Source organism: Callorhinus ursinus, unplaced genomic scaffold (genome assembly GCF_003265705.2).
Source record: "Callorhinus ursinus isolate GAN/ISIS: 27379988/994484 unplaced genomic scaffold, GSC_fseal_2.0 scaffold30, whole genome shotgun sequence".
In the NCBI taxonomy this organism is placed as follows: Eukaryota; Metazoa; Chordata; class Mammalia; order Carnivora; family Otariidae; genus Callorhinus; species Callorhinus ursinus.
The window spans coordinates 16,592,636-16,614,368 of NW_027397092.1; the positions used below are offsets into that span (position 1 = coordinate 16,592,636).

Consider the following 21,733-nt stretch of genomic DNA (forward strand, 5'->3'; position numbering starts at 1 on the left):
AATCACACAGGCCCATGACCAGGTTTAGAAAGTGATCAGTGTCCAGGATGGGGTTCAGGCAGAAGTGGACTGTTACCTTGACTTCTAAAAAAAGTACTTAGTCACAGCAAACCTTTGTAATATTTATTGGCAGAATTTGTTTTGTATCTACCTACTCAAACTTTTCAAACTCATCTGTTCATGTGGTAAAATTGTAATCCTTGTTCTTATTTTAGCAAAGAACTAGCTTCAGCTGAGCAAAATAAAAATCATATAAATAATGAACTAAAAAGGAAAGAAGAGCAGTTGTCCAGTTATGAAGACAAGCTGTTTGATGTTTGTGGTAGCCAGGATTTTGAAAGTGATTTAGACAGGCTTAAAGAAGAAATTGAAAAATCCTCAAAACAGCGAGGTAAGTTACCTTCTAGGTGCTTTGACACTTGAATTTTCACTCATCAGTAGCTATTAAGGATGGGAGATTTAAAAATTTGGTTCTGGAGCCAAAGGGCTTAAGTTTCAATCCCGGTTTTACAGCTTAATGATTTTGTGACTTTGGGCAAATTATCAAATCATTCCTTTACTTCAGATTCATCTCAGGACATAATTACCTACCACTTAGGGTGTTAAAGAAGAGTAAATGAGATTATAGGTATAAAGCTCTTAGAACAATTTCTGGTACACAATATGCTCCCAAAATTTTGTTACACTTTTTGTGTGTTACCAGAAAGTAATTTATACAAATGTGAATGTATTGTGCCCTTTCAAAGAATATGTAAATATGAGAGGATTTTTATTTCTTTCATAATATGTTTATAAATGAAGAATGATCCTATATATATGGAAAATGATAGAACCGTAATGACAAAACTGTATTTTATATTTTTCTCACTGGTAATACATTTATTTTCTTAAAATAGCCATGCTGGCTGGAGCCACAGCAGTTTACTCCCAATTCATTACTCAGCTAACAGATGAAAACCAGTCATGTTGCCCTGTCTGTCAGAGGGTTTTTCAGACAGAAGCTGAATTACAGGAAGTCATCAGTGATTTGCAGTCTAAGCTGCGGCTTGCTCCAGATAAACTGAAGTCAACAGAATCTGAACTAAAGAAAAAAGAAAAGCGGCGTGATGAAATGCTGGGACTTGTCCCCGTGAGGTGAGAGTAGGGATTTATTTACCGGTACTGTACGTGAACAGCGGCACTGTAAAAGGTGCCCCTCCAGTCCCTGTCATGTAGTAGATGTTCAGTAATGGGTTGAATGAATAAAAGTTCAAGTCAAGATTCTGAGCCAGTGTGCCCCATCTCGTGTTCTTTATAAGACAAAGCAATTATTGGGGTCCCTGGGTGGCTCAGTCGGTTAGGTGTCTGCCTTCAGCTCAGGTCGTGGTCCCAGGGTCTTGGGATTGAGCCCCACATCTGGCTCCCTGCTCAGCGGGGAGTCTGCTTCTCGCTCTCCTTCTGCCCCTTTCCCCTGCTCGTGTTTGCTCTCTCTCTCAAGTAAATAAAAATCTTTAAAAAAAATTATTTAAAAATAAACTTCTTAAACTAGTCACAGGGTAGTTATAATCTTTACTAATTTCTTTGTGTGCATGTGTGTGTGTGTGCATGCGTGTGTGTTAATATAATTCCTGAGACTTGGCTTGAGGGCAGAAATTTTGACACATTGAGAACTGTTTGCTGTTCTGTCACTTTCTAAATTCAAAAGAATTAAAAGTACTAAAAACCTCCCCCAACAGAAAAATTTTAAACTCTATTTTTATGTCTTTTCTGCTTCAAAAAGAATGAATCATCATGATTTCTGTTATTTTTCTCTCACTTATTCAAGAAATTCAAATGATGGTCTGTTTATAAATAAAATCAGAAAGTATGGGATGATGCCTCGGGGTCTTCCACAACATAGATCATAAAGCTGGTCACAGAGACCAGTATGACGTAATCTTCAAGGAGCTGATGGTCTGAGTAAGGAGACAAGCTCTCAGAATTGAATATTTAGAAAGCTGGGCTTAATAAAGTTCTTACTTGGCTCAGACAAATACATTAGTTAAGAGGAGAGAAGCCAGTGGACTACGGAATGAGAATAAGATTTTGAGAACATAATAGGAGGGAAATGTGAAGCATTGTTAACAATATAGAGAGAAATGAGAGCACTCTGTGTAAGGGAAGGGGAGTCTGAGCTGTGCTGCTATAGAAAGGTGATCTAAAGTCGGAGGAACCATTTGGGGAGATTGATTCCCGTAAGTTGAGAAGATAGGGCTGTGTTATGTTCAGGCCTAGTTATAACTCTCACTGATAGGGGATTTAATGGAAAACGTGTTTTAAGAAATTAATCTTATGTTAATATATTGAATGGATAAGACTGAGACAACTCTGGAAGCAGAAAAGCAGAAAACTGAAGAGGAATTTCAGGAAAAGTCTACAAAGATTGCTTTGTGATAGCCAGCCTCCAAGATGATCACCTCCCCAGTGATCCCTGCCTCCTGGTACTCATGCTCCTGTATAGTCTTCTCCCATGTTCCAAGATTGGTCTATGAAACTGGTAAGTTAGGACAGAAGTGATAGCAAGATTAGGTTATGTAAGGCACTACGGCTGCCTGCTCTCCTTTTCTTTCGGATATGGGTGAAGCCAGCTGCCACGTGAGCCACCCTGTGAAGGGCCCCACTTGACAAGGAATTCAACCACATGAGTGAGTACCATTTGGAAACTGATAATGCAGTTGCAGTCAGACGTTTGCTGCAGTCATCTCGAGTCTCTACTAGGTTCAGTGTTCAAGGTGGCTCACTGACACGATTTGCGGTGACACTGTTGGCTGGGAGCTCAGTTGGGGCCGTCAAACACAGTGACTTAGCATGGCCTGCATGTGTGTCTTGGGATTTTGATAGCATAGTGGTTGGATTTCCAAATGAAGGATCCTAAGAGCAAGAAGTCCAAAAGACAGGCAACAGAAGCTGCTAGTATCCGAAGGCATAGGCCCAGAAACTGGCATTGTTACTTCTGCTGTTGTCTGTTGGTCAGAGGAGTCATAGAGCTTGCTGAGATTCAATGAGAGGACACAGACTCCACCTCTCATTGGAAGGAGTGTCAAAGTAATTGTGGCTAACTTTAGTCCATATAGTACCCTGGGATCTGGAGTGGCACCTATATGCCATTCTGGTCACCACACACAAAGTAAGGTAACCTGAAGCTAGAAAAATAAGTGTGTAGTCAGACAGGTAAATCGGTGCGTTGGAAAAAAATACAGCAGGATAAGGAAGTAGAGAATTAACTGAGGGTTGGTGAGAGGGGAATTGCTATGAAGGTGGCATTTGAGTATAGGCCCCAAGTAAAGGAGCTAGCCATGCATTTGTCCAGGAGAAGAGTGTTTCAGGCAGTACAAAATCCCTGAGGCCAAAGGGAAAAGTGGTTGAAGGTGAGCTCAAAGAGCTAGTGAGGAGCCACATCTGGCTTATCCTCTCTGAGGAAAATATTTTCATTTATTTATTTTTAAGATTTTATTTATTTATTTGACAGAGAGACAGCGAGAGAGGGTACACAAGCAGGAGGAGTGGGAGAGGGAGAAGCAGGCTTCCCGCGGAGCAGGGAGCCTGATGCTGGGCTCAAACCCAGGACCCTGGGATCATGACCTGAGCCAAAGGCAGATGCTTAACGACTGAGCCACCCAGGGGCCTGAGAATATTTTCATTTAAAGGCTAAAGTTCATCAACACTTAATATAAGACCACCATTGTGAATGAAATTTCAGATTAAAATATACCTGTTTATCATTTTGCTTAGTACTGAGTCAGGTTTATTATAACATTTCAGTTAAATAAAAACTCGGTATTTTTCTCCATTTCTTTGAAAGATGTTTTCAACCACCCATATCTTTGTTGGTTTCTTTTACATAAAACCCCCTTGGAAAAGGAATGCTGTCACAAAAATAGATGAACTGAGTTTGTGAAAATTTTACAAAACAAAATAGAATCCTAATAGATCTCAATAACCCATTCTTTTGGGAAACATCTTTACTCTTTCTTATACTTATTTTAGCATTTAACATCTTAGGTAATCATCAGAAAAGAAGGCACCAAAACCCTGGACCACAATGATACGAGGTTATTTAAAAGTGTACATGTGAAAATGTAAAAATAGGGTTAAAATTGAATGGATACTTATAATTCTCCACAAAGATGTCCCCGTTCAAGTGCATGCTTGACCGTCTTTGGGCTGTCCTAGCTATGTCACTCTTTAGGCACTGGGAACGTACTTTAAGACCAACTGGGCTATGACCACAGGGTTCAGGAAGTAATGTGGGTATGGAACCATTCACAATCTGTACACCTTCATATTTACTCAGGAAATTTTTTCATCTCAGTGGCATAACAAACTAGGTCTTCTGTCGCCCCAGATCAGTTCAGTTTGGCAGTTCTTGGTCATCATGTGGACTATTTTAAAAATCACTGAGTAGTAGCAGTATGCAAGAGCTAAACTCTTGAGTTTCTGGTTTTTCCTTTGACTCCATTAGAAATTAATTTATTGTACTAATTTATAATTAAGAATTTAGAATTTTTCAGAAATCAGGTTGATAGCTTTTTTTTTTTAAGATTAAATACAAGTTTTATTGTTTCAGAGGTGTCAACAAAAATAGGTAGGGAGCCAGTACCTGCCACAGGAGTTGTAATCCATTCGTAATAGTAGCAGCAATAAACTGGTTAGCAGCTTTTTTACTATAAACCCATGTAGCATTTGGCTGAGTGGTCTCCTTCCTTCCTTTCCATCATTTAACTTTTTATTTTGAAATAATTTTAGGCTTACAGAAAAATTACAAAAATAATACAGAGAATTCACCTATACCCTTCACCCTGCTTTTCTTGATGTTCAGAATTTATATAACCATAAATAAGTTATCAAAATCAAGAAATAAACATTTGTGTGTCACTGTTAACTACAAAGCATATTAGAATTTCAGCAGTCTTTCCATTAATGTTTTTCTGTTTCAGGACCCAACCCAGGATCCCACATGGCATCTAGTTGTTATTTCTCCTTAGGTTCCTGCAGTCTTCAGCTCTGAGAGTCTTTGTCTTTCATGATCTTGACACTTTTGGTCAGTATAGTCAGTTAATATATAGAAAATCTCTCAGTTTGGCAAACATCACAGTAATACAGCAGTCCCTCTTATCTGCGCTTTCCCTCTCTACTGTTTCTGTTACCTGAGGTCAACTGTGGTCCAGAGCAGATGATCCTCCTGACCTGTCATTATGTTAACAGTAGCCCAACTTGAAGTCACAAGGCCTACATCATTCTCCTCACTTCTTGTCATCATATAGGCGTTTTATAATATAACATCACCTTAGGAGGGAGGGAGGGTACAGTACAATGAGATATTTTTAAAAATTTTATTTATTTGAAGGGCGCCTGGGTGGCTCAGTTGGTTAAGCGACTGCCTTCGGCTCAGGTCATGATCCTGGAGTCCCGGGATCGAGTCCTACATCGGGCTTCCTGCTCTGCAGGGAGTCTGCTTCTCCCTCTGACCCTCTTCCCTCTCATGCTTTCTATCTCTCATTCTCTCTCTCTCTCAAATAAATAAATAAAATCTTTAAAAAAAAATTTTATTTATTTGAGAGAGAGAGCACACGTGCACACTTGAGTGGGGGGAGGGCCAGGGGGAGAGAATCTCAAGCAGACTCCTCACTGGCGCAGACCCTGACTCGGGGTTCGATCCCACGACCCATGAGATCATGACCTGAACTGAAATCAACAGTCGTACAATGCACCAACTAAGCCACTCAGGTGCCCCTGTACAATAAGATGTTTTGAGAGAGACCATAATCACGTAACTTGTATTACAGTATATTGTCATTGTTTAATTATTAGTATTGTTAATCTCTGTGCCTAATTTATAAACTCTATCGCAGATATGCCTATAGGAAAAAACGGCATATATAAGGTTTGGTACTATCCATGATTTCAGGCATCCACTGGGTGTTTTGGAATATATCCCCTGGGGATCGGCGTGGCGGCGGGGAGACTATTGTAATTATTGTAAGCAGGATCTACCATTGGATACTGAAAAATCAGTGGGCAAAAGTTTGAGGAGAAGCAAGATATTGACATAGTCCCAGTATATTTCTCCTAAGATCATTATTAATTACAAAGACAAAAATAGTAACCTTATAGTGGATAAAGCTGGCTGACACCATGTTAGCCAAGTGAGTAAGATTAACATCTCCAGTATTAAAATATAATGACATCATGTGTCCACTTATATGATGCCTGAGAAGGATACAATCACTTATGATACTCTTGCCAAAAATGTATAACCTCCGTTTCATGATAAGAAAACATTAGAGAGCTTATTTTTAATTGTGTGTTCTCTGTTTAGGCAAAGTATAATTGATTTGAAGGAGAAGGACATACCAGAATTAAGAAACAAACTGCAGAATGTCAATAGAGACATACAGCACTTAAAGAATGACATAGAGGAACAGGAAACACTCTTAGGCACAATAATGCCTGAAGAAGAAAGTGCTAAAGTCTGCCTGACAGATGTTACAATTATGGAGAGGTTCCAGGTAAGTTTATTGTAGTTGAAGGCCAAATAAAACTTGTTTCATGGTGGTTTGAATGTGAAATGTGAGAGTGGTAAAAACAAACAGATAGTACATAGGTATAGGTTGAGTTTAGAGTTCCCTGTCCTGAATTGCAGAAGTATACAGGTATAGGTTGAGTTTAGAGTTCCCTGTCCTGAATTGCAGATAGTCTGAGGGGAGTACTGCTTAGTTTATGTTTCTGGGTTTGGATTGTTTATTCATAAATACGAGAATTAAGAAATGTCCTGTTTGTTTTCATTTTTAGTTGGTTTCCTTTTGTTTATATATTTAAATTATTAAAATTCATTTTATTCTTTTAAACTTTGTTAAAATTAAATCTGAAATTTGTAACTACAAATTCAGATTTTAAAATAATAGCAGTTTTTAAAGATACTGAATAATGATAATGTAGTAAGTTTGTTAAAGGAAATAACTTTGTTTTATTCTTAAGATGGAACTTAAAGATGTTGAAAGAAAAATTGCACAACAAGCAGCTAAGCTGCAAGGACTAGATTTGGATAGAACTGTTCAACAAGTAAACCAGGAAAAACAAGAAAAGCAACACAAATTAGATACAGGTAATATAGTCTGTTTCTTCATGTAACCATAAAGACTTCAACATCCCAGCATATGGTTTTTAATCATAAATTTTATATCTGTTATGTGGACAAGGAACTGTCTTTCTTCCAGTTCATAGTATATTCACCCTCTTTTCTCAAAGCCTCATTTATTTCCTTGCTTTGCACAAAAGATTTGGAATGATGGGAGATTTTGAATGATGGATATCTGATGAGCTCTACTCTTTCTTAGTCATACCTACCCTGTGGTCCCATGGGTGGCCAGGAGGGGTTCTGTAGCACTTTTCTTGCAGTGGGTGGGACCCATGGAAGCTGAGCCTTTGTGAATTCCATAGAGCTATAAAAATGGAAGCTAGCTGTCCGTAGTATTTTCTGTATCCTTACTTTAGTCACTGTGAATGTTTTTGTGTAGTTTCCAGTAAGATGGAATTGAATCGTAAGCTTATACAGGACCAGCAGGAACAGATTCAACACCTAAAAAGTACAACAAATGAACTTAAATCAGAGAAACTTCAGATATCTACTAATTTACAACGTCGTCAGCAGCTAGAGGAGCAGACTGTGGAATTATCCACTGAAGTTCAGTCCTTATTCAGAGAGATAAAGGTAAGAACATTCATACAAAACTATTTTTTAATCTTTTTTTTTTTTTAAGTAAATGGGCTCCGTGCTCAACGTGGGCTTAAACTCACAACCCTGAGATCACGTGTCTCATGCTCTACTGACTGTGTCAGCCAGGAGCCCCACATACCTGTTTTTTAAATTAGTTCAGATATGTGAAATGCTCTTTATTGGTGTAGTGACTAAAACTGTGGTTATTGTGAGGATTAAATAAACAATAGTATAATTTTTTTTTTGTGGTTCCTGTGTTGACAAAACGTACTAATAGGTAAAGAGTCTGAGAAGATTTTGGCTGTAAGAAGGAAGAATTGGCTGCCTGGTTAATTAGTGAACTTCCCGTTACTGGGGGTGGTCAGGTGACTGGTTGACTACTTATAAGGAGTCCTGTTTGTATGGGATATTTGTCTTACCTGCAGATACTGTATCCGTGGCAGATACTGCCTCTCAGTCTTAGCACTTTTTCTGTTTGATTCCAGGTGTAGTCTCAGAATCCTTCCCACTGTAGTAAGCAGGCTTTGAGTTACTACTTGGAATGGAAACCATTTGGCATCCCTCATCTAGATTAATCACATCTAAGACCAAATCAAATTTTTGAACAGTTTTAGAAATAACAATCTTATCTAGCTTTTCATAATTATAAACATTCAGTGAGCACTAAGTATATTACTGAATCTGTCATTAATTACTGTAAATGTTACAGAAGTATTTAGAGTATGATATGAAACAGTAATATCTTACACTTGTATAATTTTTTTACTCTTTATAAAGCCCTTTGACATTAACAGTTCAGTGTCTCAGTAACCCTGTTGAGGTATGTGATTTAGTCCCCTTTTTATACAAAAGACATTGAGACAAATGCTTCATGTCTTAGCCAAGGGCATGCAGCTAGTAGGAGCAGGGTTTATTTGCAAGTAGCTCTTAAGTGTCTATCACATTTGACTTCATACCACACCATACCTCTTCTTCGGTATGAATACAAAAATACACCTACCCTGAAATAATGCTAAGGAATTGTTTCTCCTTTTATGGGTTCGTCAAATAGTCATTATCTTAGCTCGAGTATCATTGTTCTCTACAGTGGTAATCGGGTAATTATGCTCTAGAGATGTTATAAGCCTGAACAGTGTAGACTCCTGATTAGTAAAATAGTTTGTCAGTTCAGAGCCCCTTTCCTTCCAAAATAGGTGTGGGCACACCAACATCAACATTCCAGTACGTTTTTATACCATGAAATCTGTACTTAGCCCTTAGCAAACTCAGCTTAAGGACAAAGTGTCCTGTATCATCATATTCCCGTCTGTAAAAGAGAGGCCTGAACTGAACCTTTTCTTTGGTCACACAGAGCTGACATGTGCCCCTACAAACTCGTAAACACTTACACCTGAAGCCACATGCTCATATAATTAGGGGCACGTGGCCTGGGTCAGGAACCAAGTTAGTGGGGATGCAGCACAGCATGGAGATTAGAGAAAGAGTCTGGAGGTGGATGGGGCTCGGGCGCCGGGTCCTTCATTGACTGGCTGTCGTGATCCCAAATAAACGGATCTGAAAGAGGGATGAAAATGATGGTAGGGCTCCTCATAGGGTTCTTGGAAAAAGCAGATGAGTTAATTTTTAAAGCCTGACACATAGAAAGTGCTTTTATTATGATTATAAAGTCTGACATCTGAAATAAGATAATGGAATATAAGGCGCTACGTTTTGTATTTTTAGGATGCTAAAGAGCAGTTAAGCCCTTTAGAAACAACATTGGAGAAGTTGCAGCAGGAAAAAGAAGAATTAATCAACAAAAAAAATAAAAGCAACAAAATAGCCCAGGATAAAGTAAGATTTCATTTATATTTTTATTATCAAATACATATATTAAACTTAATGTTCAGAGAACCATGTTGGACACTAGTATTTCATATGAAATTAAAAACATGGTAAGGTAAATAGCATTTTCAGATTTGTGACATATTAGACATTAAAAATTCTTGTTAGAATAAAGATTAATTGCAACGACATGATGGAACTAGAGGGTATTATGCTAAGCGAAATAAGTCAGTCACAGAAAGACAATTATCATATGATCTCACTGATAGTGGAATTTAAGAAACAAGGCAGAGGATCATAGGGGAAATGAGGAAAAAATGAAACAAGATGAAACCAGAGAGGGAGACAAACCATTAAGAGACTCTTAATCTCAGGAAACAAACTGAGGGTTGCTGGAGTGGAGGGTGGGAGGGATGGGGTGGGGTGGCTGGGTGATGGACACTGGGGAGGGTATGTGCTATGGTGAGCGTGGTGAACTGTGTAAGACTGATGAGTCACAGACCTGTACCCCTGAAACAAATAATACATTACATATTAAACAATTATTTTTTTTAAAAAAAGAATAAAGATTAAAATTATTTTGCTTCTTATCCAAAAAAGAAGTTGAGAAGAGAGACTATTTAATCCGGTCCCATAGATGATAAAGGGAATTGTCTCAGATTATAAAATTTGGTGATGTTGGAAAGTGGAACCCAAGACTCCAACTTCCAAGCCACTGTTCCACTGTGCTTGCCTGTTAAGTTTTTGTGGGTTTTTTGCCTATTAAGTTTTTGTTACCTTAATACGTATTTCCTTGGCAATAAATCTTCTCAAATGCCCTGGTCCCAACCAGTGTATAAACATTAGAATTAAATATTAAAATAAATATTTTTCCACAGATGAATGATACCAAAGAAAAGGTTAAAACTATTCATGCTTATATGAAAGACATTGAGAATTATATTCAAGATGGGAAGGATGACTATAAGAAGGTAATTTAAAATTTAAAATTATTTATTTGTTTATACTTTTCTTTTTTGTGCTTAAAGAATATTCTTTTTTGTAGCAAAAAGAAAACGAACTTAATAAAGTAATAGCTCAACTAAGTGAATGCGAGAGACACAAAGAAGATATAAATAAAGAAATGGGAATCATGAGACAAGATATTGATACACAGAAGGTGGGTCTTTTTTGCTAGTGGCTTATGATATCACTTATACCAGTAACATTCTTCTGTTTATGTTTCAATTTCTACTTTTGTTTTCAATAGATCCATTGAGTAGAAATGCACACAGTAGAGAAAAGCAATTCTAACACCAGTATGTTTTTATACTTTTATGTTTTATACTTTTCTTCCTTTTTTCCAATTTTATTTTTAATAAAAGACCCATTTGGTAAAAGTGTAAACATAAAAGGTTTTATTTATTTAGTTTAGAGAGAGCGTGAGCAGGGTAGAGGAGGAACAGAGAGAGAGGGGAGAGAGAATCTTAAGCAGGCTCCATGTCCAGCATGGAGCCCAGTGCCGGGCTTGAGCTCATGTGCCTGAGATCATGACCTGAGCCAAAACCAAGAGTCAGGTACTTAACTGACTGAGCCACCCAGGCACCGCAAAGCTAATTTTAAATATAAATATTTAAACAAAGAGAGTTTAAATTAAAATTCTCCCTCCCCTTCTGCCTATTCTCAGCTCACTCCTAGATGTCATTACTGTTAACGGTTTTTTGTTTGTTCTTAAAGAAGTTTCTTACTCATATCAGCAGGTAGATAGATCAATAATATATCTGTGTATATGTGTATATTTACTTTTATGCATGAGATATACCATTCGTATTCTGCACCTTGCTTTTTTCACTTAATGCAATTTGATCTTATATATCAAGTCAACTCACAGATCCACCACGTTCTTTTTTTTTTTTAAATAATTTTGTATACTTATATTAAGAGTTCATGACTTTTTTTTTTTAAGATTTTATTTATTTATTTGACAGAGCACAGGCAGGGTGAGCAGTAGTGGGAGAGGGAGAAGAAGGCTGTCCGCTGAGCAGGGAGCCCGATGCAGGGCTCAGTCCCAGGACCCTGGGATCATGAGCTGAAGGCAGACGCTTAACTGAGCCACCCAGGCGCCCCCACCACGTTCTTTTTAATGATCATGAAATACTCCGTTTTGTGGGTGTGCCACAAGTTGATCACTTTTTTCTTACTGCAGATGGTGGCATTGAATATCCTACATATATCTCTATTTTTTTCTCACTTTCTTTTCTTTCTTAATGTAAGATAAATTCACACAAAACAAGGATGGAGGTATAATAATCCTAAAAGTTGTAAGTAAAATATCTATATATTTCCAGTCATTTTTCAGTTGATTCCTATATCATTTTCCCTATTAAGGAAATTAATTTCTACTAGTATAATTAGAATCACATTGAGAAATTATCTTCATCATTCCTTTACACCATTTCTCTATTCCTGCTGTTATTAACAAAATTTGCTATATGAACACTTTAATCATTTAGTTATAAATGCTGGTTTAAAATCTGTTTGAAGATTAGCCATATCAGCTGTCTGCAGGGCCCTGGCCATAGTGCCAGGTATTTCAAATATATGAATATTAGTCAGAAGTAAATTTCTGCCATCCAGGGGTGCCTGGCTGGCTCAGTTGGTGGAGCATGCGGGTCTTGAGCTCGGGGTTGTGAGTTCAAGCCCCATGATGGGTGTAGAGATTACTTACGAATAAAAAATCTTTTTTTGTAAGATTTTTATTTTTTATTTTTTTTAACATTTATTTGAGAGAGAGCGCGCACATGAGTGGGAGGGGCAGAGGGAGAGAAGATCTCAGGCAGACTCCCACAATGAGCGCGGAGCCCACTGCAGGGCACAATCTCACGTCCCTGAGGTCGTCACGCTTGACCTGAGCTGAAATCATGAGTCAGACATTTAACCAATTGTGCCACCCAGGCACCCCAAGTTCTTTTTTTTAAGTTATCTCTACACCCAGCATGGGGCTCGAATTCATAATCCCGAGATCAAGAGTCACCTGCTCCACTGACTTAGCCAGCCAGGTGCCCCCCAAAAATAAAATCTTAAAAAAAAAAAAAAATCTCTGCCATCTAATAAATGCTGAGTGACTGTATATGATGGCATGTATAACGAGATAGTTATTCCTCACTTATATGTGGGTTGCCTGTTTAAAATCACAGTCTGTAAATCATTAATGTCTCTCCATGTATAAACATACACAGAGATCATTAAGATTTATCCATCTGTGACCCTTTACAAGTTGATGGTCTAAACTTCGTGGATCTGAATATATTAGTTCACTTTTGTAATCTGCCTTGTTCTAGAAATTATTTAATAAGTTACATACATAGAGCAATGCCAAATAACATTTTAATTTAGTGGGAAAATGAGACAATACGAAAATAAGGATAAGAAGGTAAAACCAGGGGGTGCCTGGGTGGCTCAGTCATTAAGCGTCTGCCTTCGGCTCAGGTCAGGATCCCAGGGTCCTGGGATCGAGCCCCACATCGGGCTGCCTGCTCCACGGGAAGCCTGCTTCTCCCTCTCCCACTCCCCCTGCTTGTATTCCCTCTCTCTCTGTGTCTCTCTCTGTCAAATAAATAAAATCTTTAAAAAAAAAAAAAAAGGGAAAACCAGGAGAGTAGTAAGTATATAAAATGTAGCCCATGAAATGTGATACGCTTGCTAAAGATTCTAGTAGTCACATGAAGATAGGAAGTCACAATTAGTTAAGATTTACATTGTTCAGAGCTGAAAGGAAACCAGTTATCCATATTAAAGACCAGAGAAAAATGTTTCCTGTAGACATTCATGGAAAGGAGTACACTGTGTAGATTAATAACTCTATGTCTTTAACAAACCTCATAGGGCTTTTTCTTTTCTTTTTCTTCTTCCCCCCGCCCCCCACAGTGTGTTTCAGCATCTTTTTTTTATCTTCCCTTAATGAGGTTCTTCAGCAGGTCGTGTGATTGAAGCCTAAAATAAATGTTGGAGTGTTTTAGGGAGCAGAGGTTAGCTAGAGGCACGCATCAGAATCACCTGGGTTTATCACTCCTAGGTATACAACCAAGAAAATTTTAAACGTGTTCACATAAAAACTTGTGCAAGAGTATTCATAGCAGCATTATTCACATTAGTTAAAATATGGAAACAACCCATATGGTTATCAACTGATGAATGGATCAGTGTGGTATATCCATTATGTATTAGGTTCTCCAGAGCAACAGAACCCAACAGGATATATACATATACACAAATTTATATAAAGAAGTTTATTATAAGGAATTGGCTCACATGATTATGGAGGCTAAGCACTCCCAAGATCTGTAGTTGGCAAGATGGAGACTCGGGAGCTGATGGTATAGTTCTAGTCTGAGTTTCAAGGTCTGAGAACTAGGAGACCGAGGTTTCGGTTCAAGGCCAAAGGCAGGAAAAGACCACTGTTCCAGCTCATACATTCAGGCAGGAGCAGTTACCTCTTACTCGGTGTTTTTGTTCTCTTCAGGTTGTTATCAGTTGATATGAGGCTCACCCACATTAGGGAGGGCAGCCTGTTTTAGTCGTTCTCCCAAATCAGATGTTAATTTTATTCAGAAATACCCTCCAGGACACACTCAGAATAATGTTCAACCAAATGTCTGGGCACACTGTGGCCCATCCGAGTTGACGTGTAACATTAACCATCACATCGTAAAAGGGAATATTATACAGCCATGAAAAGGAATGAAATAGTGATACATGCTACAACATGGCTAAACCTTGAAAACATGCTACGTGATGAAAGAATATAATCACAAATGACCACATACTGTATGATTCGATTTATATGAAATGTGAGTATCCAAAGAGACAAAAAGCAAATTAGTGTTGCTAGGGGTTAAGGGAAGGAGAGAGAAAGGGAATAGATTGACTGCTAATGTGTACTTGGTTTCTTTTGGGGGTGTTAAATGTTCTGGGATCAGTGGTGATGGTTGCACAACGTGTGAATATACTAACCTCTGAATTACACACTTTAAAATGGTGAACTTTATGGTATATGAATTATATCTCAATTTAAAAAAAAAAAATCACCTGGGCTATTAAAAATATACATGTTTATGTCTCCATTACAGGCCAATAAGTCAGAATCTCTGGGGCAAGAGCAGAAGCAACTATGCCTTGTTAAAGTTCCCCAGGGGTTCTGATGTAACATCACTGAGCCAGAGCATTGCAGAACTTTCAGGCCATCCTCTGTAATTAATAGGGCTTTTTTCCCAGCTGGACCTGGTAGATCTTGAACTGCAGTCAATTCAGTGTGCTACTCCATCACAGTCACCTAGAATGCAGCTAATTTTTAGGTTTGCTTTAGGTACCCCACTGCATACGTTAGCTGTCATCCGAGCTAAATATTTTGAGCCTAACAGTACCTTCTTTACATGCTTGACTCTACTAAATTTAGTCCACAGAATAAGAAATTTAGAAGTTGAATAATCTCCTTCATTTTTTAGATAAAAGGAACTGGAGGTGACCTGCCTTGCCTGAGGTCACAAAAGTAGTGAGTAACAGAAGTAGACCTAACATTGCCAGATTGCTAGTATTACGTACAGAAAAACAATTCTGTTGTATTTTAACTATATCTGGCTTTCTTCTTTCTCTGATGCTTTGTATTTTGTAGACTATAATTGGAATTCTCACTGCTTAAAGTACAAGGACAGATTTGATCCAAAAAAGCATTTCACTATCAATTACTGAGCTAGGCACTGTATTGATTACTTTACATACAGGTTCACTCATTTAATCTTCACATCAGCGTTATATCACAGGTGGTATTATAATCACCATTTATACAAGTAAACAGGCTCAGAATTTAAGCTCATTTGCCCAAAGTCATCAAATTCGAAAGTTGTAATGCTGAGATTTAAGCCTAAGTGTACCTAACTTAAAAACCTGTGCTGTTTAACTACTGTGCTGTATACTGTCTTTCAAAATTATCGTTAAGAGCAACTAGAAGCTGACCAAAAAAAAAGAAAGAAAGAAAGAAATGCGTAGGTTCTGTTCCTAATAAGGAAGAAGTCCAAGTGTAGTCTCCTAGGGAAGACTTTCTGAGAGTGACAGCAGCTGCAGTGGTACATTAGGTTGCCTGGCAACAAAAGGACATTTATAACCATATCATTTCAGTTACTTTTAACCGCTTATAATAATGCCCTTTAATAGATGTGTTGTATGTATTTGTATTACTATTTGCAGGAAAACTGAAAGTGACCTTAATGACAGTTTAAAAAAAAACAAAACAAAACCTCAAAATAGTGATGCATAGATGGGCAAGGTTAAGCATGTGACAGAAGTGCTTGGCTTCCCTTCTTCTGACCCACCTCCCAAATCCTTATTCCTTAGTAATTCCTGTTCCATTACTGTTGGCAGCAAGATTCTGCCAAAGATCTTCCCCTCCCTCCCACTTCCCATAACACTGGGTTTATTTCAGTTGGGAGGGTTATTACAGGAGGGTCCTGGCCTCCTCTTTGAGAAGTCTGGACTCTGAACTTGGGATGAGTTTTCTATATTCGGACTTTTATGAGCCAAATCTATTTCTGCAGGCAATTTTTTTTCTACATTCCAAAGAGTCAACTTATAAACTGTTTCCTATTTGGCTCTTGACAACATAGTTCATAATCACCAGGAAGGTTACTGCAATAATTCTGTTGGTGTTGCTGCTGCTGCATGATTGGGTCTCTTTTTAAGGACAGAACTACTCAGAACCAGTCAACTTCTTATATTTTCAATTCAGTTCAGTGCCCAGGGAAAGTGTCATCAGGTATGTAGATATGTACTATCTTTGTGAAACTTCTGCCTTGTGACTATCATCTGTCAACTTGAAGGTAGAGATCTTATCTGACATACCTAACAGTATCTCAGCCTTGGCACATGTTAAAAGATAAATACAACTAGGGGGAAAAAAATGAGTTGAGACTGATAGTCTATTGCTCTCTTGTGACCTTTTACATCAGTAAGCTTTATTGTGGGGTTCCTATGCAAGATGATCCCAATGTGGCATAGCCTTTAGTTATATTCTTTGATTTCATCATTTAAATATCTGTTTTGTGTATTTATGGGCTGTCCAGATTATTCCAAGCCTCACCCTGGCTTCTCCCTCTTTTGAGTTTAACCTGATTCTAAGTGAAGGCAGAATTAGTACTACCTTTCAGCAATTGTGTATTATGAATCACATGTTGGTAACTTGATTATTTTTGTTAACCAATTTAATATTATTTAGATACAAGAGAGATGGCTACAGGATAACCTTACTTTAAGAAAAAGAAATGAGGAACTAAAAGAAGTTGAAGAAGAAAGAAAACAGCATTTGAAGGAAATGGGTCAAATGCAGGTTTTACAAATGAAGAAGTATGTTTTTTAAAGGAGTCTTTAAATAAAGTGTTTTTATTGAATTGTGAAGAATATTCAATACGTATTTTTAAAAAAGAATTTTAGCGTAAATGTCCCTTGAGACTTACAGGAAGGTGGACAGTTTTTATACAACCATATGCCATGCTTTATGAATTGAATTACTGAAGAAGTGATATAGAATTTGTAGTCCTACTGCACTGATGGGCAGGATTAAATACGCAAAGTCCCAGATTTCTGCTAGCCTGCTTCACAAGATAATGGTATCAAGCGTAAAGAGCACATATGACCTGTGGACCATGCCTGGGTCCCAGCTTGTACAATCTCTAATACTGCCAGTGGACTTACTGCCAAAGTGATCTATCACTGGAGACCCATTGTAGATGGTCCCAGTTGTAATCGCAGGCCAACCAGAGCCGCTTTTTTTGTGTGTATTAGTCTGTTGCTTCTTTCATCTAGTTTTATTGATACTTACTTTAGTTGCCACCTTTCTGCTACAGCAGAAATGATTTTGTTCTTGCCTTGTGTGCCTTAGAGTTGCCTTAGGAATTCTCTAAGGAACTGGTTGATGCTAAGGCACTAGACTGGTATAAAAGGCTGTACCAGCCAAATAGATTTTTGAACCACCTTAGCTAAAATAGGCCATTCGTTCAGCCACTTCTTACAGATTTTTCATTTGTTTTCTTGACTTGACTTTAAATCTGAGTCAAAGAATGCTTAAGTTTTTTAAAGGATGTTGTAATGAAATTTTAATCTACTTTATAAAACCTAACAAATACTTTACTCTTATGTTATTGTAAGTACTCTTGGTTTAGCTGTTTAAAAATCTCTTTCATATATTGAAGAAATCAGACTTTATAACTGAAAGAGCTCTTCATCTTCAGTCTCATTTCTAAAGCATTAGGACATTGAGATCCAGAAAAAAATCCACAAGAAGTTATGACGAAAGCCTGGAGTCTGACCTAGATATCCTCACTCCCAAGCCTGAGCTCTTTAACATTATAATATTAGTGCTCTCAGTGGGAACTTGAAAGAGTGAAGCTTTTAGAAGATACAATTGAAACAACTTATTCTTTGCTACTGAAGACCAAAACCAGATATTTTTAAATTTCTTCTATGTTTGGTACATAGCGATGATTTTTTATATTCATTCAGACTACTAAGTACAACTCCTCTTTTTCAAATCTGTCCTCAACTAGAATGCAACAGAAATGTCAACAAAACAGATAATAAGGCCCGTTCTGTATGGATGTCCATAAACTGTGGAGTGTTGCTTAATAAGAGGGTGCTTAATAAGTAATTGTTAAATGAATAAGATTTTTAAAGCACACAAATCTGTATTATCTCCCTAGTTACCAGAAATGTTTGTGTATTTTACTTTTTTTGGTCATTATTATGCTTATAGTTGTGCAGGTGAAATTTTGTTTTCGTAGAGTACAAACCTTTACTAAGTATTACCACAGAAACTAACAGTTGGAGATGAAATTGTATTTTGTCTTTGATGTATTGTGAACAGAATGATGACACCTATTACTCAGTAACTTCTCAGCATTGGTAATTGTGCACTCTCAGTTCACAATCAGAAATTTGTGAATTTATAATTTAATCACCAAGAGTACTTTTTTTAGGTTTGTCTAAAAGTGAGGACGTTGCTCAGTGTTCATGTGTCATGAGAGTTCCTTGTTCAGCACACAGAAATCAGCTGTTCACAAATCTGGATGCTTCAGAGATTTGGGAAGCAAGAAATTTTTCTTTAGTACTAAAGCCTTAAATAAAAAGCAAGGAGAGACTTACTGTATGTCTAGAGAGATCTGGGCTTTTCCACTTCAGGCTGCTAAAAGCTAAAAATGGTCCTTAATTGTCATGTTTACCTTTTATAGTGAACATCAGAAGTTGGAAGAAAAAATAGACAATATAAAAAGAAATCACAGTTTGGCAATAGGGCGACAGAGGGGTTATGAGGAAGAAATTATTCATTTTAAGAGAGAACTTCAAGAACCTCAGTTTCGGGATGCGGAGGAAAAGTACAGGGAAATGATGATTGTTATGAGAACAACAGAGCTTGTGAACAAGGATCTGGACATTTATTATAAGACCCTTGATCAGTAAGTATTGGACCGGGGATTTGGTTCCCACTGAAGTCAGTATCAGCTAGCATATTTTAGTCATATTTTCCTCTTTTTTTTTTTTTACTTTTTAAATATAGTTAATATATATCAAAGAATGGGAAAATATGTGGTGTGTATATACACACATGCGTGCTTACTTAAGTTATGAAGGTAAGCTTTACAGCATGTTAATCTTAAGGCGTACTCTTGATACCACCCTGCAGAGCCATTCCCATTCCAAGAACTCTTCCATTGTCACTAACGGGGATCCACTTAGACGCTGCTCCTCCTCATTTCTGCCTTCTGCCATCCCCTCCTCCCTATAACCATTGACACAGACTTTTGCTTTCTGTGCTTTGGGGGAAAAAAAAAATCATATGTAGGGTTTTGTTTTATTTTTTGAACTTTTAAAAACAGTATTCTGTGTACTTTTCTAGGAATTGCCTTTTTTGTTTTGTTTTTATATATTCATGTTGCTTAGAGCTATAGTTCATTCATTTTCACTGATGTACAGAATTCTGTCGTGGGAGTATACCATACTGTACGGTATATGGTCTAATACAACGTTTGCTGCTAGGAACATTCTGCTGAGGTCTTCTGGAGCAAAGGTGTGTAAGAGATTCTCTAGGGTGTATGTACACGTAAAACCTTTTGCACTCAATTTTACAAAATAATGTCAAATTGTCTTCCAAGATAGTTTTACTAATCTGCACTGCTAGCAAAATATGAGGGTTTTCTCTGATGCATCCTCTGACACCGATTTTGTCAGTTTCCTAATTTTGTGAATCTGGTGGGTGTACAGTGGTAAACCATTGTGGTCTTCATCGGTGATCCCCTGATTTCTAATGATGCTAAACATCTTTTTGTGTTTAATTTTGTTTTTCCTCTTTGAAGCATTTGTGTCTTTCACCCATTTTTAATGTCTTATTGGTGGTGGTACTGATCTGCCTGTGTTCTTTATCTCTTCTGCATCTTAATTCTTTTTTAGTTACATGTATTATAAATATCTTAAGTATTTTATGTTTAGCTTTCCACTGTCTTAACAGTGTCTTTTAATGAACAGATTTGATTTTAAGGTAGTTGAATTTACAAATCTTGTCTAATTAGCTCTTTTTGTGTCTTAAGAAGTCCTGTGCTACTGCTGTTTTTTCTTCTGAAAGTTTTAGTTTTCCTTTTTACATTTAAGTACATTTAAGTATTCTAAATTGAATTTTGTATACATTGTGAGGTGGGAATCCAGTTTCATTTTTCCCTTGATAACCAGCCATCCTGGCTCTAATTATTGTAACGATCTGCAGTGTCATTTCTGTTATATATCAGAATTCCCTATGTGTGCAGGTTGGTTCTGGGTTTTCTGTTCTGTGTCACTAGTCACTTTGTCTAACTCTTTGCCATTACTGAGACTGTCTTAATTACTACAACCTTATATATTCAACAAATAGCAGAATATTTTTTATTTAGTCTGATCACATTTGTTTTTTAAAATTGTCCTTTTAATTCATTTTTTTCTTTTTTTATTGTTATGTTAATCACCATACATTACATCATTAGTTTTGGATGTAGTGTTCCATGATTCATTGTCTGTGCATAACACCCAGTGCTCCACGCAGAATGTGCCCTCTTTAATACCCATCACCAGGCTAACCCATCCCCCCACCCCCCTCCCCTCTAGAACCCTCCGTTTGTTTTTCAGAGTCCATCGTCTCTTATGGTTCGTCTCCCCCTCCGACTTACTCCCCTTCATTTTTCCCCTCCTGCTATCTTCTTCTTCTTTTTTTTTCTTAACATATATTGCATTATTTGTTTCAGAGGTACAGATCTGTGATTCAACAGTCTTACACAATTCACAGCGCTCACCACAGCACATACCCTCCCCAATGTCTATCACCCAGCCACCCCATCCCTCCCACCCCCCCACCACTCCAGCAACCCTCAGGTTGTTTACTGAGATTAAGAATTCCTCATATCAGGGGCACCTGGGTGGCTCAGTCATTAAGCGTCTGCCTTCGGCTCAGGTCATGATCCCAGGGTCCTGGGATTGAGCCCCACATCGGGTTCCCTGCTCTGCAGGAAGCCTGCTTCTCCCTCTCCCCCTGCTTGTGTTCCTTCTCTCACTGTGTTTCTCTCTGTCAAATAAAGAAAATCTTCAGAAAAATTAAAAAAAAATTCCTCACATCAGTGAGGTCATATGATACATGTCTTTCTCTGATTGACTTATTTCACTCAGCATAACACCCTCCAGTTCCATCCACGTCGTTGCAAATGGCAAGATCTCATTCCTTTTGATAGCTGCATAATATTCCATTGTGTATAGATACCACCTCTTCTTTATCCATTCATCTGTCGATGGACATCTTGGCTCTTTCCACAGTTTGGCTATTGTGGACATTGCTGCTATAAACATCGAAGTGCACGTACCCCTTCAGATCCCTACATTTGTATCTTTGTGGTAAATACCCAGTAGTGCAATTGCTGGATCGTATGGTAGCTCTATTTTCAACTGTTTGAGGAACCTCCATACTGTTTTCCAGAGGGGTTGCACCAGCTTGCATTCCCACCAACAGTGTAGGAGGGTTCCCCTTTCTCCACATCCCCGCCAACATCTGTCGTTTCCTGACTTGTTAATTTTAGCCATTCTGACTGGTGTGAGGTGGTATCTCATTGAGGTTTTGATTTGGATTTCCCTGATGCC

The 21,733-nt window shown here is 37.8% G+C and overlaps 1 protein-coding gene across 6 annotated transcripts in view; it reads left to right on the top strand.

Annotated features, from left to right (window-relative positions):
* RAD50 (RAD50 double strand break repair protein) overlaps positions 1-21,733 on the top strand; it is a 142,160-nt gene that overhangs the window by 95,710 nt on the left and 24,717 nt on the right. For all 6 annotated transcript variants that reach the window (XM_073878644.1, XM_073878645.1, XM_073878647.1 and 3 more), the window contains 10 exons: positions 216-391; positions 897-1,134; positions 6,338-6,527; positions 6,997-7,123; positions 7,536-7,729; positions 9,458-9,568; positions 10,438-10,530; positions 10,605-10,718; positions 16,806-16,933; positions 18,814-19,038. In XM_073878644.1, coding sequence (XP_073734745.1) covers positions 216-391; positions 897-1,134; positions 6,338-6,527; positions 6,997-7,123; positions 7,536-7,729; positions 9,458-9,568; positions 10,438-10,530; positions 10,605-10,718; positions 16,806-16,933; positions 18,814-19,038 — 1,596 coding nt within the window. The remainder of the gene's footprint in view (positions 1-215; positions 392-896; positions 1,135-6,337; positions 6,528-6,996; positions 7,124-7,535; positions 7,730-9,457; positions 9,569-10,437; positions 10,531-10,604; positions 10,719-16,805; positions 16,934-18,813; positions 19,039-21,733) is intronic.